The 13,704-nt window shown below is 42.4% G+C and overlaps 1 protein-coding gene across 1 annotated transcript; it reads right to left on the bottom strand.

The window, feature by feature from the left end:
• Positions 1 to 2,704: 2,704 nt before the first annotated feature.
• serpine2 (serpin peptidase inhibitor, clade E (nexin, plasminogen activator inhibitor type 1), member 2) lies at positions 2,705 to 9,217 on the bottom strand. Its single transcript, XM_055939264.1, has 9 exons — positions 8,903 to 9,217; positions 6,995 to 7,277; positions 6,375 to 6,602; positions 5,932 to 6,129; positions 4,910 to 5,108; positions 4,182 to 4,279; positions 3,717 to 3,803; positions 3,498 to 3,581; positions 2,705 to 3,256 (listed from the first exon to the last, which is right to left on the bottom strand). The coding sequence occupies exons 2-9, from the start codon at positions 7,254 to 7,256 to the stop codon at positions 3,219 to 3,221; spliced, it is 1,194 nt and encodes a 397-aa protein (XP_055795239.1). The 5' UTR covers positions 7,257 to 7,277; positions 8,903 to 9,217; the 3' UTR covers positions 2,705 to 3,218.
• Between the last annotated feature and the right edge of the window lie 4,487 nt (positions 9,218 to 13,704).

Raw genomic sequence — 13,704 nt, 5'->3', positions numbered from 1 at the left:
TGCCCCTGAACAAGGCAGTTAACCCCCCCCTGTTCCTAGGCCATCATTGAAAATAAGAATTTCTTCTTAACTTACCTGACTAGTTAAATAAATCAAATAAAAAGATGCAACTGAGCAAACACCACTGCTTCCTGCCTAATCTGACCCTTGAATCTTGGTCAACCAACCTTTCTTTGGAGGGCATATAAATGCCGGCTCTGAGTCCCACCTCTTCTGCCACACATCTATGATAATGGCTCTACTCTTTAATTCCCCCCACTCCCAAATGGTCTGGGACCCAACAGAATCGCACTACTACACCCTATCCCTCGATTCTCCATAATAATATTAATGCCTCCAATAGCAGATCATTCCTACTAGATTTGCCAGATGATAAACTATTAAATACAGACAGGGAATCTGAGCATACTGCAATTCTGACAGGTTGATGGTCCTCCACCCACTGGAGGGCAGCTACTATCGCCAACAGTTCAACAGAGTATACTGACAGTTAATTTGTTAGTTGTCAACATATCACCACATCAAATTAAGGAATGTATTCACCTGCTTCTGTATGACCACATCTGTAAAACTATGTAAAAAAAACATCTCCCAATGTAATTGTTAAACCCCTATGTCACTCACTTCTGACATTTATTTTTTGTTTCTACCAAGATTAGATCAACAGCAGGATCCAGAAGAAACCACGGAGGAACACCCCATCACCACAGCAGGGCCAACCACCAACCACCAACTCCCTCAGACCACACTCATCAGCAAGCTTTTCAACTGTCCATCCAAAGCCACCGCCTTGTCTACTAGGGCGCACCACTCTTTGCTGCTGTTACTGTTCTATGGTCACACATAGGGAGATTCTCAATTGGTTTGCTCAACTCCTCCGTCCTCTCCTCGACTCCTTTTGAAAAATGTCAAAGCAAACCGAGGAGAGGAAATGTGGAAACAAATACGCTTGTATGAAATGAGAATCTCTTTCTTCACTTCTCCCATCATGCAAATTACATTTACAGGGGTGGAATCCCAAATGAACTGTGTAATGAGGTAAAAAGTAATCTGTATGTGGTAGACATTTTATAGATAAAAGTATAAGTAGCATAGTGTTTTTAAATATATGCATGCTTTTCTCTGAGTTAACAACAGCTGATTCAAAGGGGGTGTAGCAGATCTCAAAACTCTTCTGGGAAGGGCTCAAGTAGGATACTCTTGTTCTTCCTCTTCTTCTTCTTCTTCTTTGGTATTATGGCGTTTGCACATTTTGTTTGTCCATCCCGCCACCTACTGTGTGGTATTGTGTGGTTGATCACGTTACATTTTGTGATACGAAAACAAAAAGGGAAAAATTGCACCACCAACTAGCCCTATATCTATATACCACTATTACATACCACCAACACCTACATATCACTTTTGCATACCACCAACTAACCTTACACCTATATACCACTATAAAAATATTAAAAAATCACCACCCCATGCCAGTACCTTGACTCTAAGTGATCCTTCACCAGGCCGACTGCTTGGGAGGGCAGGGCTATTTTGTTCAACACACCTTGTAACTCTTCTGCAGTAAAACCTAGTACACCCAAGTACTTATCTGCAACTGCCACCAAAACATCTATTTTCTGTGATTTACATTCCATTTCTGCAGGACAGTTGATAATCATAGCAATGAATGTTAAGAAGCCAACCTTACTGAAGCACACATTTGTATCACTCTGTATTGCCCTAGGCATACTGCTCACCCGTGACTCATCATCCTCTTCTCTCTTCACTGCCTCAGAATACACCTTCTGTTCAACACCTTCTGTTCTACGCTGACCCTGGCAACTACAACCTATCTCTCTTCTGATCCCCAGTTAAGACTCTGCTTCCAAACTCAAAAGGACAGTGTCTTCTCAGTTTCATCACACTCGCCACCGGGCCTGTGTCACACCAAACGGCAGGCGTCACAGACATAGGGAATTTTTAATTTCAGTTGCTCCACCTCAACACTTAACGCCACCCCAGTAATCACTCCTTTCAAAGGCACCCTGTCTGGAGAGCAAAGCAAGTCACAGATCTTGTCCCTAGGCGCGTGACACGAAGTGCCCGCTCCCTATGGATGGAAGAAACACAGAAAATCATCAAGTCCACTTCGAACTACCTTCACCGATTTAACAGTACCCAACTTATTTTCTACTCAGCCTGAGACTACATATGGATCAGCCAAAAGGCATGTATCCACTTTCTCCAATACCCACCTTTTCCTTGGCCCAATTTACTAGTCTGCCTTTTTCTAACCTCTCCATGCTCGCAAAACCTTACCTCACATGTGCTTCGTCGGTGGGAGGAGGCAAGGACACTCTTCCATTCACCTACTAACTAAATGACACTCTCCTCGACCCCTCACCAACTTGAGTTGTTTCCAGGGCACGGAGGAGAGGATGGAGGACAGTCTTTTTCCCAAATGAGAATCTCCCCCAGTCAACTTGCACATCCAACGGTACTTTTCCCTAATAGAAGATATCCTTTACATATAGCTATAACTTTATAAATACATTAATTTACTTTATGGAATGTTTTGTATATTTTATTGATACAAGAGAAAGGATGTTTATTTAAGCACACCCCTCAATTTTTTCTGTTTTTCAAATACCAACTCATCCACCTCAATAACAGATGGTAATTGTTACATTCCATTTGGGGGGAAAAAAACAAAGTACAAGCGTACTCAAACAGAGTTTAATGCAAATGATTGACATATCAAAACATGGGTTTGAGTGGCTAAATGAATTCAGTGACTTGGAGTGTAACTTTCTAATCTGAAACTGAACATGTAAAACCACCAATAACATTAATTCAAACTGAAATGTACCCCATATAATATACACATTTGACATTTAGGGTCATATAAAAAAGGTAACAAGTACTCTAGAAAGTATACAAAGGATAATTAAAACACTTCGGAAATGTCTCATTGGCAGAACACTATATTATGGACCATAGATAAAGTCAAATCAAATGCAAACATTTAAAACAAATAGCATCGGAATATATCCATATTGTACACACATTTCCAGATGGCAAAAATACAAGTCTGAGTATGAGTGTGAATTGTGTTTGTGTGTTATATGGGTGTGTTTGCATGTGAGCAAGGAAGTGTGTGCTGTGTATATTAATGTATTATTCTGAAGCTCGGAAGGCACATTCCAGGGAAAGGGATATCTGCAGGCAGGAAAAGCTCAAGGCTGGTTGACCTGTCCCATGAAGAGGATCGTACCTAAGGACCAAGGAAACAACAAGTAATTCTACAGCAAATAGAAGGAAATGAACATGGCATGCATGTCAACAAGAAAGAAAAACAAAGACAGAATATGACCTGACCTTCTTCCCGATGTATGTCGTTTCAATTACACAACAACTAGTGATATTTGCCAATGAGGATGTCAGTCTTTTGAAATGATTAGAGTACATTCTAAAAGTTACAGAAAAATGAGAGCCAGCCAGACAGCATGCTGTACCTGTTGGGTTGTGCCGGATGAGGAAGAGGAAGGGTCGGTCTACAATGACCCAAGGTGGAGAAGACCTGGCCATTAAGATGGCAGCTGGAGGAAAAGGATAAATACAAATCAAAACATGTCTTCAACCTGCCTTATCTTTAATATTCAGAGAGAATATCCACACAGATACGCAACTCAATTCATTACAAACACAAAATGACTAAACCAACAAACACTCACTCGTGGCAGCAGCTGCTTTGGTTCCATCCTCATTGACCTCTATCTTAGCTTTCTGTAACGCTTTAGATACATACACAGGCTCTGTACCTGAGGGAAAAGTTAGATGACAAAATATTCAAGTGCTGTAAAGTTCCATTGATAAAAACAATGTTCCACTGGGTGGCACTAGAGGACAACAAGTCTGCACACGTTATATCTGGTCCATAATATCAGAAAGTCTGCAGAAGTCGTTAGAGGAAAATAACATCGTATGCTTCTTCACCATTTCACACCAGACAGCTAGACATGAATCATGGCTATTTGGAGCTCTCATTGCAGTAAACATTCAAGCAATGTTTTCATATATTCGCACCAGTCATCGTTGTGTCAAGCCAGACTGAGACCAATGGTTGGTTGATACACTGTCAGAAAGAAGACCTTACAGTTCTATGTGATTTTTTTATGTATGATCCCAGTGCCACTCACTGAGGTGTCTGAAGTCGGCTTTGCCATCATCAAATATGTCTGTTATCCCCAGGGCTGAGAGGGAGGCTCGCAGGTCCACTTCGGCTTCAGCAGTAAACCTACACACACATGCCAATGACGTAATGACCATTTCATTCACCAATTAGTGAAGACTTTTCATACACATAACAAATAGCACAAATGTTGAAGCTAGGAGTGTTAGCAGGTGTGTTATTTGCTGATAGGAAGTGCTTCCTGGCCATAGGGCTCCCAAGTGGTGCAGCGGTCTAAGGCACTACATCGCAGTACTAGAGGTGTCACTACAGACCCTGGTTCGATCCCGGGCTGTATCACAACCGGCCGTGATCGGGAGTCCCAAAGGGTGGCGCACAATTAACCCAGCATAGTCCGGGTTAGGGGAGGGTTTGGCCAGGGTAGGCCATCATTGTACATAAGAATTTGTTCTTAACTGACTTGCCTAGTTTAATAAAAGTTAATTAAATATTATTAAAATACGAGCCAGGAGTGGGTGTGTTATCTTTGACCTGTCCCTGCAACAATACTTGGAAGTTACTTGGTCATTGGGGTGCAACATTACAGACACGCTTTTCTGTCATGTAGTGGGCAATAATGTCAGCTCTATACAATATATTTTTACCTGCAATGTGTTCAGGACATTGCGTCCTACTGAACAGAATCCTGGGTAAGGGTTTTTGACCAGTGAGTGGGTTGTTGTGTTTGGGTCTTACTTGGGCAGCAGCAGGCGGACCTTCCTCTGGTGTAGCAGCTTGGTCCAGCTCTGTACCGTGGCTGTGCTGATGTGAGAAATGACATCACCTAGGGGCGTGTCCTCCTCCGATGGCAGGGCAATCAGCATGCTTATGCTGTTGCCGTGATACGGTAGCTCAATGACCTTATAATTCAGCCCCTGGGGTGTGCTGGCCAGACCTAGGAGATAAGGGGTCAGGAGTATCCATACCGTGAGCTAAGAAGTGTTACTGCATTATTGGTCTATCTGAAATTCTGACAATATTCAACACCCTTATGAGGATACTATATCTCTCCTCTATAGTGACATGAATAATGTATGTCAAATAGTTTAGTCTAGTTTGGCTTTAGTTGCATAATGAGAAGGATGACGTTTGTTGGTTCCCAGGACAATCTGTGGTAGGGATGTGGTCCGCAAGACAAAGACGCCAAAACCACAGTGATACCAATCCAACAACATGTACAATCATGCTGTAAAACAGTCATAAAACAAGTCATCAAAGCTGAACTCCATATGTAGTCATAAAGCAACAATATGGTTCCCATTATACTCATATCAACCCACAGAAAAGTGATTTAACCTGTCAATTATGTCTGAGAAATATGCTTGCCAAATGTGTTGCTCTATAGTATTTACCCTGTAAATGGAGGTTGAAAAGATGACTCCCAAGAGCAATGCTTAATTCATGAGGCTTTCACAATTTATTATCAGAAATAAACTAGGCATGTCAGGGAAATAATCCCAGACAGTCCAGAGTAGCTATTCTGTCCTGAAACTGTAAGGCATTGATACAGTAAATACCCCACTCGACTACACTTAGGCCAACATGACAAACTCTAACCATGTCACTTAACAGGCTAAACTACAGCCAAGATGGAATTATGTGGTCTAACTACAGCAGACTAGTACAGTATATAATTTCACACACAGGTCAGAATATTAGCCCAGTGAGCAGGTCAGAAGGGTTCAGAGTGGTGTCTTAGGTTTCAGAGCAGAACTCACCAATGTTGAAGACCGACAGCTGGGACATCATAGGGACCTTGTATGCATTGCCGTCTCCCGCGTTGAAGGTTCTTATCTTGGTGTTCTCCAGCTGAAAGCGGGACTTCCACAGGCCTTTAAAGTAGATGGCGTTGACGGCCACCAGGCGGGTCAGAGCACCGTCCAACATGTCTGCCTTGACCAAAGTGGGGATGTGGCCTGTAAATTAGAACACAGCAGTCAGGAAAATGTATGATTCCAACACAAATGACACACTGACCAAAATAAATAATGAATTGAATAGGACAAGTTAGTTACCCCCATTTAATGTAAAATCACCACAAGACCTAGTGAAATAAAGTCTGGTGCTACATGAATGTAGCCTAATTACATACCATTAGAGATCTATGGTAATGTTTAAATTGACTGTCCTACAGTAAGCTTGTCTCCAGTTGGAGTCTCACCTTTGGTCTGGTTGTTGACCCAGTCATTGATGGTGGCTGCAGCCACCTGGGTGTCAGTGAAGTCCAAGGTCCGGCTCTCACACTGGAAGTTGGCCCTGTTGGAGGACATGAAAGCCTCCTCCATAGGGAAGCCCTGCTGGGAGAACATAGCGTTGGCGATAGTCACGATGTCCTGGTTGGACTTGGCTGTCAGCGTCTTGTGGAGCTTCCTCAACATCTTATAAGGTCCTAGAAAGAAGAGTTGGGGAATTTCAATTAGATATTTTGGGATTTTCTGAAAACATTGTCGTTCCTCGTGGTAGGAGTATAACTGGAAGGCATGTCCTTCAAGTCATCATGTTGTTACTCTGGGTAGCGCAATGACTGGAAGTCTACACGTACAGTAGCATATGCTAGCGTACCTGTAGACTTCCAGTCATTGTGCTAATACTAGTCAGCATTGGCTCGCAAAACTACCTTTTAACTTCCTTCATATTGCAAGGAGACATAAAAATGGTATCCATGAGTTCATCTGACTCTGGGTAAGAAGAAAAGTGGCTTAATTGGCAGAATCTTGCAGTATCCTTTAATGAGAGACACTGTGTGAGGCTATGAAAGGACTAGTATTGAGGGAGTCTTACCATTCTTCTTGTAGCGGAGTGCTGTGAGGAGCTGCCTGCGGGTCTCTCCATGGGCGCCTGGCAGCAACATGCCCAGGATGGAGGCCACGCCGTGGGGGGAAAGCACCACGTTCTCCTGGGGTCTGGAGCGGGCCACCTGCAGGAATACCTGGATCCCCAGGTCGGAGCCCCGTTCGCCATAGGAGGGGGCTTGGGAGAGCACCCCCCGGTGGCCACACAGGGTCACCAGCACACACAGGCATAGTAACGAGGGGAGGCCCATCTCAGGTCAGGTCTCACACACCTGAAAGAGGAGAGAGTGTCATGGAAGTTATTTGTACGTAGGATTATGACTCAACGTGGTTCACCACAATCCAAACAGAGAGAGCAGTCTTGCATGTTCTTGTTCCTTATGGTTTTGACAGGCGCTGGAAGGTCTTGTGCCCCTATGGCACTGGCCTTAGTATCGCCATTGTCAAGTGAAGTGTTAGTCATGCTGTCTAAACATGACTAATGGATACTGTCAGCACCCAAAACCAGTAACAAGTAGTGCACTAATTACCTTGTTATTGGCACCTCATTGCCAGTCTTTCTATAGTTCATATTAAGTCTTGTTATTGGCACCTCATTGCCAGTCTTTCTATAGTTCATATTAAGTCTTGTTATTGGCACCTCATTGCCAGTCTTTCTATAGTTCATAGTAAGTCTTGCAGCAATTTTTAGAAGACTACATCAGCTCTAGCCTCCTTCCTGTGGAAATACTGGCTTTATGCAACAGCTTGCAATAAAACCCAGACAACCATTGTCTAAGTACAGATTGAGAAACAGATGGGGTGGGTGAATTATATTAATACAAATATTCAATAATATAAGTAAGGAGTTTCTCTACATACATATGGCCTATATCAATGTATTTTTATTTAACTAGGCAAGTCAGTTAAGAACAAATTCTTATATACAATGATGGCCTTCACCAACCAAACCCAGACGACACTGGGCCAATTGTGCGCCGCCCTGTGGGACTCCCAATCACGGCCAGTTGTGATACAGCCTGGATTCAAACCAGGCAGCGGTCTATCAAGCCAATCATTGGAATTCTCTGACATGTAATCCTCATCACAGTTACTTTGCTGTGAAACTGTTCGTAAAAGCAAAAGCCCTGGGAACAGTAGGCTACTCACTGAGATACAGAACAAGATAACCCAACACCAAGCCCAATCTTGACCAGGAACTATCAACAACACTCAGTCATAGCCTCCTGCAGCCGAGGTATTTAAGGTTGGTGACAACCCACCCGCCTCTTCTCTACAAGTTAATTAAACTAACTCCAGTTCAGACGTGTACAGACAGACTGTAAACAGAGCTCCTTCAGAGCTGTGTGTGTGTTGGCTGGTAAAATGTAGGCTAAAGCCTGCCCTACTGTAGGCTATTCATAAAAAATTGTTGCAAAAGTGAAGGATGCCAGTCTGGAAATTTGAATAAATAAATTAGTTGACAAGCAGCCAACTAAATCACCTTGACATCTACTTTGAGAAACACTATCCATGGATTGAAAAAAAAATAAACAAAATCAACAGCAGTATAATTCTGCATTTCAGTTCTGGAAATGTGGTAGGCTTTGCTAACAGTACATGACGTTTATTAACCGTGAAGTCGAGACAAATGAGAATATGACCCAGGGGTTGACCAATGATGATCATTGTTTACAAAGTAGCTAATTAGAATAGATCCACTTTGAAGCGTCGCACTTGAAGGTGAATATTCGTCCACCCTGGCTGGCAACAATGTAGCTTCATATCACTCATATTCACTCATCTCTCGAACTGTACAAACGACGTAGGCTAGCCTGAAACATAGTAACATTGCCATATCCTACATACATTTTTAAACTGTATATCGCGTCTCCATGTGGAGATAACCGATCCTTACCTGAATAGATGTAAATGGTCCAAAAACGTTATTTGAGCAGAAAACAGTTCCGGTTGGTAACGCAATATGAATACGACACCAGCCTCTCTCGAGTCACCAGTAGAGTGAACAGCCAGGCACAAGGACTCCGTCTTTGTCCCAAAGGTAAAGGTGCTGTCTGACACTCAAGATTATAATATGGAGGGTTTTACTAAGTTGATCTCCGCCCTCCCGACAGTCAAATTCGAATCGGAGAATGGTTGTGGAGAGAAGAAAGAATAACGCATAAAGTGACAACTTGCAAGTGTATAGTAGGCTACTGTAAACAGGAAGTCCTTGATAGTTCACGGTTAAAAATAACTGTTTTATAACTGCTAGCCTACCATTTGGGATTCAAAATGGTTAATTTAATTTAGCTTTGTGCATGTGATATGTGTCCTATTTGAAACATAATTTCGTTTACTCATTTTTATTATCCTGATGTTATGTTGCGGGTCAATTTGACCCATTTCCACTTTTGAGTTGTCTAAAACACTACTTAATCTATCTTTTTCTACATGAAATTAAATTACTTTTACTCATTTAGGGTCACACACTGATATGTTTTGGAATGTCTATGTCGATTTTGTATACAAACCTTATGTTGTGGGTCATTTTGACCCGGAGGCTTTCATGTGTATAGATATTTGCACAGATCCAAATTAAACAAGTGTCTTTGATGTATTTTGTTTTGACTATTTCTGGTTGCACTTTTATAATTATATTTGGGTGAAAAGGAGCTTTCCCAAGCTTCTCCTTCTCAGTGTGAGAACAGCAGGTCTCTGACACTAAAAAATGAGCTCCAAACAGAAAATACTTGTTTGGGAGAAAGGAAATATGTTTAACAAATAGTTCTTAAATATAGAGTTTTTGAAATCAAATGTTCTTGTATTTCTTCTTTCTGAAAGGTCTGACAAGACAAAATAAAGTTGAGTGTGTTTAAACTGTGTAGGTCAATTTGACCATGTATGTATGTAATTTTTTTTGCAGCAAAGCACAAGGGTTAATGCACAGACAGGGGAGTGGCTCACCCAGCAATGACATTTCATACCCAGAAGAGAAAGTGTTTGTAACATAAAGTTATAAGTAGCCTACTCAAACTCCACCTCTCCCACACTCACTATGGAGACATTGGAAGACAGCTTGTATTGTAAGTCAGTTTCCCCCAGTGGCCCCTGTATGGGTCACCCAGATAACTGTTGGCAGGACAAAAGGACCACCTGGTGCCCCTGTTTACCTGTGTGCACCCCACCCCCCAAACACACACACACACACACACACATATACAGGAGAGGCAAGCCCTGGCTTAGTTACACCGACTCTGCCATACTAAAAATACATGATTTTTTAAAAGAGTTAGTGGATGTATGGCGTGTTGAGTTACAGGAGATTAATTAAGAGAGAGTGAAGGTACACAGTGGCGATTTTAGCATGTATATCTTAGTGGGGGGGGGGGGGGGGGGATGCATGCCAGCAACGCAACTACAGTACACAACACTAAACAATACATTAATTTCACTATAATGGTGAAAAACGGTGCCCACAGACTTTTAGGGTCTACATAAAGCTGTCCCAACACCTTACCACTGCTACACCTGGCCTTGTCTAGGTGTAACAGTTCATTCAGCCTCATTTACTGCCTTTAAAAAAAGCTGATATTGCTGACTTGCTTAAACAAATGTGGTTTCTACTGACAATTGAGATGTACAAACTATGGCATAAGGGGACGACAAGCGGATAAGAGGCAATCCGTAATTTTGATAAAGACAATGAGCGAGCTAGGACGGATGTAGTCAATATAACTACTTGCTCAGCGCTTTTGAAATGTACAGCGACAGAATTCATAACATGGGCTGTTCTTACAGTGTTCTCCCTGTACACCATGTCAGAACCGTAGGATAAATTAAGGGGGCATATAAGCAGACAATGAAAGCTCTTACAAAATTCAATTTTTATTTTATTTATTTAACCTTTATTTAACTAGGCAAGTCTAGGCAAGAAAAAAATCTTATTTACAATGGTGGCCTAGGAACAGTGGGTTAACTGCCTTGTTCAGGGGTAGAAATATAGATTTTTACCTTGTCAGCTCGGGGATTCGATCTAGCAACCTTTCGATTACTGGCCCAACTCTCGATGATTGCATTTCTCTAAAACAGGTTATAGGCTACATGTGCACCACCAAATCAGAACAGTAGGCAAAATTAAGAGGGGAAAATAGACCAAATTATTAGGGTGAGGCACGTGGGCTACTAACAGCTTACTACACAACACTTAGTATTACTTTCGTAGCTACAGTATACATATCTCCCTGCCATATTACATAATTTATGCAGCAGCATACAAGACATTTTTGACCTCACCTTGTTGGGCTGTGCTCACTTGAACAGGAAGCTGGCGCAGCGGTCCTTTGCGGGCAAATTTTGTCATCAAACTTTATCATCAAAGTCTGACATTCTCTTGATTTATGGTGATTTGAAGACAACTGGGAACTCTGAAAAAAACAATGTCGAATCATGATGACGTCAGTGATCTTCAGGACGTGGCTCTTGAAAGAGGCCCGAGTTCTGGATGTACAACTCCGAGTTGGATGACCGCTCAAAATGTATTTTCCCCAGTCGGAGCTCGTTTTTCCCCAGTTCCCAGTTGTCTTGAACTCATTGAAGTCAGATTTTGCAGTTCCGAGTTAACAGTTGTTTTGAGCGTGGCACAAATCATGCTTCATTGACAGCATGGCCAATGTTGAATGTTTATCATTTTAACCTTGGAAAAGAGACCCGTAATCCCAGACTTGGGACCACACAGCCACTCCACTGAATAGCAGGCTAGTGATTGCTTTGCAATGCTTGCAGTTAGCCACTGATTCCTTCCAAACCACTAATTGTTGAATTTGCAATTTCCAACTTGATGTGTAGTTTATGTCCAATGGCCAATGAGCACAGATATGTTTTATCTATAATTTCTCTTCATGAGAAGGATTAGAAAGGATTTGCCAGTAGATTGTGATTCATGATGATGACTTTAGCTAAGATTTTGAAAGTCTGATGTTGACATGATCAGTCCAATCAAAGCTACTGTAGTGATTTGACGTCATTTTATCTGCGGCCAATGACCTTGAGCCTTCTTGGATGGGCACTTCTAATGTAACTCCATGGCAGCGTGTATGTGGATATGCAAGCATATCCAGCTCTTAAGGCTGCTGAAACTAGAAGCATAGCAGATCCTGCCTGCAGACTGCTGTCATTTACACAAATAACATGTGCTCTATTGTAGGCAATATCTACAGGAGATATTGGAGCCCTCTCTGCCCTTCCCCGTAATAGACCCTTACTCTATATCTACAGTAGATATTGGAGCCCTCTCTGCCCTTCCCCATAATAGACCCTTACTCTATATCTACAGTAGATATTGGAGCCCTCTCTGCCCTTCCCCGTAATAGACCCTTACTCTATATCTACAGGAGATATTGGAGCCCTCTCTGCCCTTCCCCGTAATAGACCCTTACTCTATATCTACAGTAGATATTGGAGCCATCTCTGCCCTTCCCCGTAATAGACCCTTACTCTATATCTACAGTAGATATTGGAGCCCTCTCTGCCCTTCCCCGTAATAGACCCTTACTCTATATCTACAGTAGATATTGGAGCCATCTCTGCCCTTCCCCGTAATAGACCCTTACTCTATATCTACAGTAGATATTGGAGCCCTCTCTGCCCTTCCCCGTAATAGACCCTTACTCTATATCTACAGTAGATATTGGAGCCCTCTCTGCCCTTCCCCGTAATAGACCCTTACTCTATATCTACAGTAGATATTGGAGCCATCTCTGCCCTTCCCCGTAATAGACCCTTACTCTATATCTACAGTAGATATTGGAGCCATCTCTGCCCTTCCCCGTAATAGACCCTTACTCTATATCTACAGTAGATATTGGAGCCATCTCTGCCCTTCCCCGTAATAGACCCTTACTCTATATCTACAGTAGATATTGGAGCCATCTCTGCCCTTCCCCGTAATAGACCCTTACTCTATATCTACAGTAGATATTGGAGCCCTCTCTGCTCTTCCCCGTAATAGACCCTTACTCTATATCTACAGTAGATATTGGAGCCATCTCTGCCCTTCCCCGTAATAGACCCTTACTCTATATCTACAGTAGATATTGGAGCCCTCTCTGCTCTTCCCCATAATAGACCCTTACTCTATATCTACAGGAGATATTGGAGCCATCTCTGCCCTTCCCCGTAATAGACCCTTACTCTATATCTACAGGAGATATTGGAGCCATCTCTGCCCTTCCCCGTAATAGACCCTTACTCTATATCTACAGGAGATATTGGAGCCATCTCTGCCCTTCCCCGTAATAGACCCTTACTCTATATCTACAGGAGATATTGGAGCCATCTCTGCCCTTCCCCGTAATAGACCCTTACTCTATATCTACAGTAGATATTGGAGCCATCTCTGCCCTTCCCCGTAATAGACCCTTACCCTATATCTACAGTAGATATTGGAGCCCTCGCTATCCTTCCATTTAAAAGACCCCGCAGACAGATCCTTTGCTTCTCTGCCCAGGAACCTATAACCGTTGCCTACATTTCACATTACATTTCTGAGTGCACCATTTCTAAAAAGTCTGCGCACGGACACAAATATTGTATAAACTTGACGAAAACAATAAACTCGTTACAAATAAGACCTGTCATAAAACTGTGCGTGTGAACGAGCATTAAAACCCTGCCAGGAAAACACCCTTCATATACCTTTTATGGCGGCAATAATGCTCT

Source organism: Salvelinus fontinalis, chromosome 11 (genome assembly GCF_029448725.1).
Source record: "Salvelinus fontinalis isolate EN_2023a chromosome 11, ASM2944872v1, whole genome shotgun sequence".
Taxonomy (NCBI): domain Eukaryota; kingdom Metazoa; phylum Chordata; class Actinopteri; order Salmoniformes; family Salmonidae; genus Salvelinus; species Salvelinus fontinalis.
This window is presented reverse-complemented; position numbering and strand designations above follow the sequence as displayed.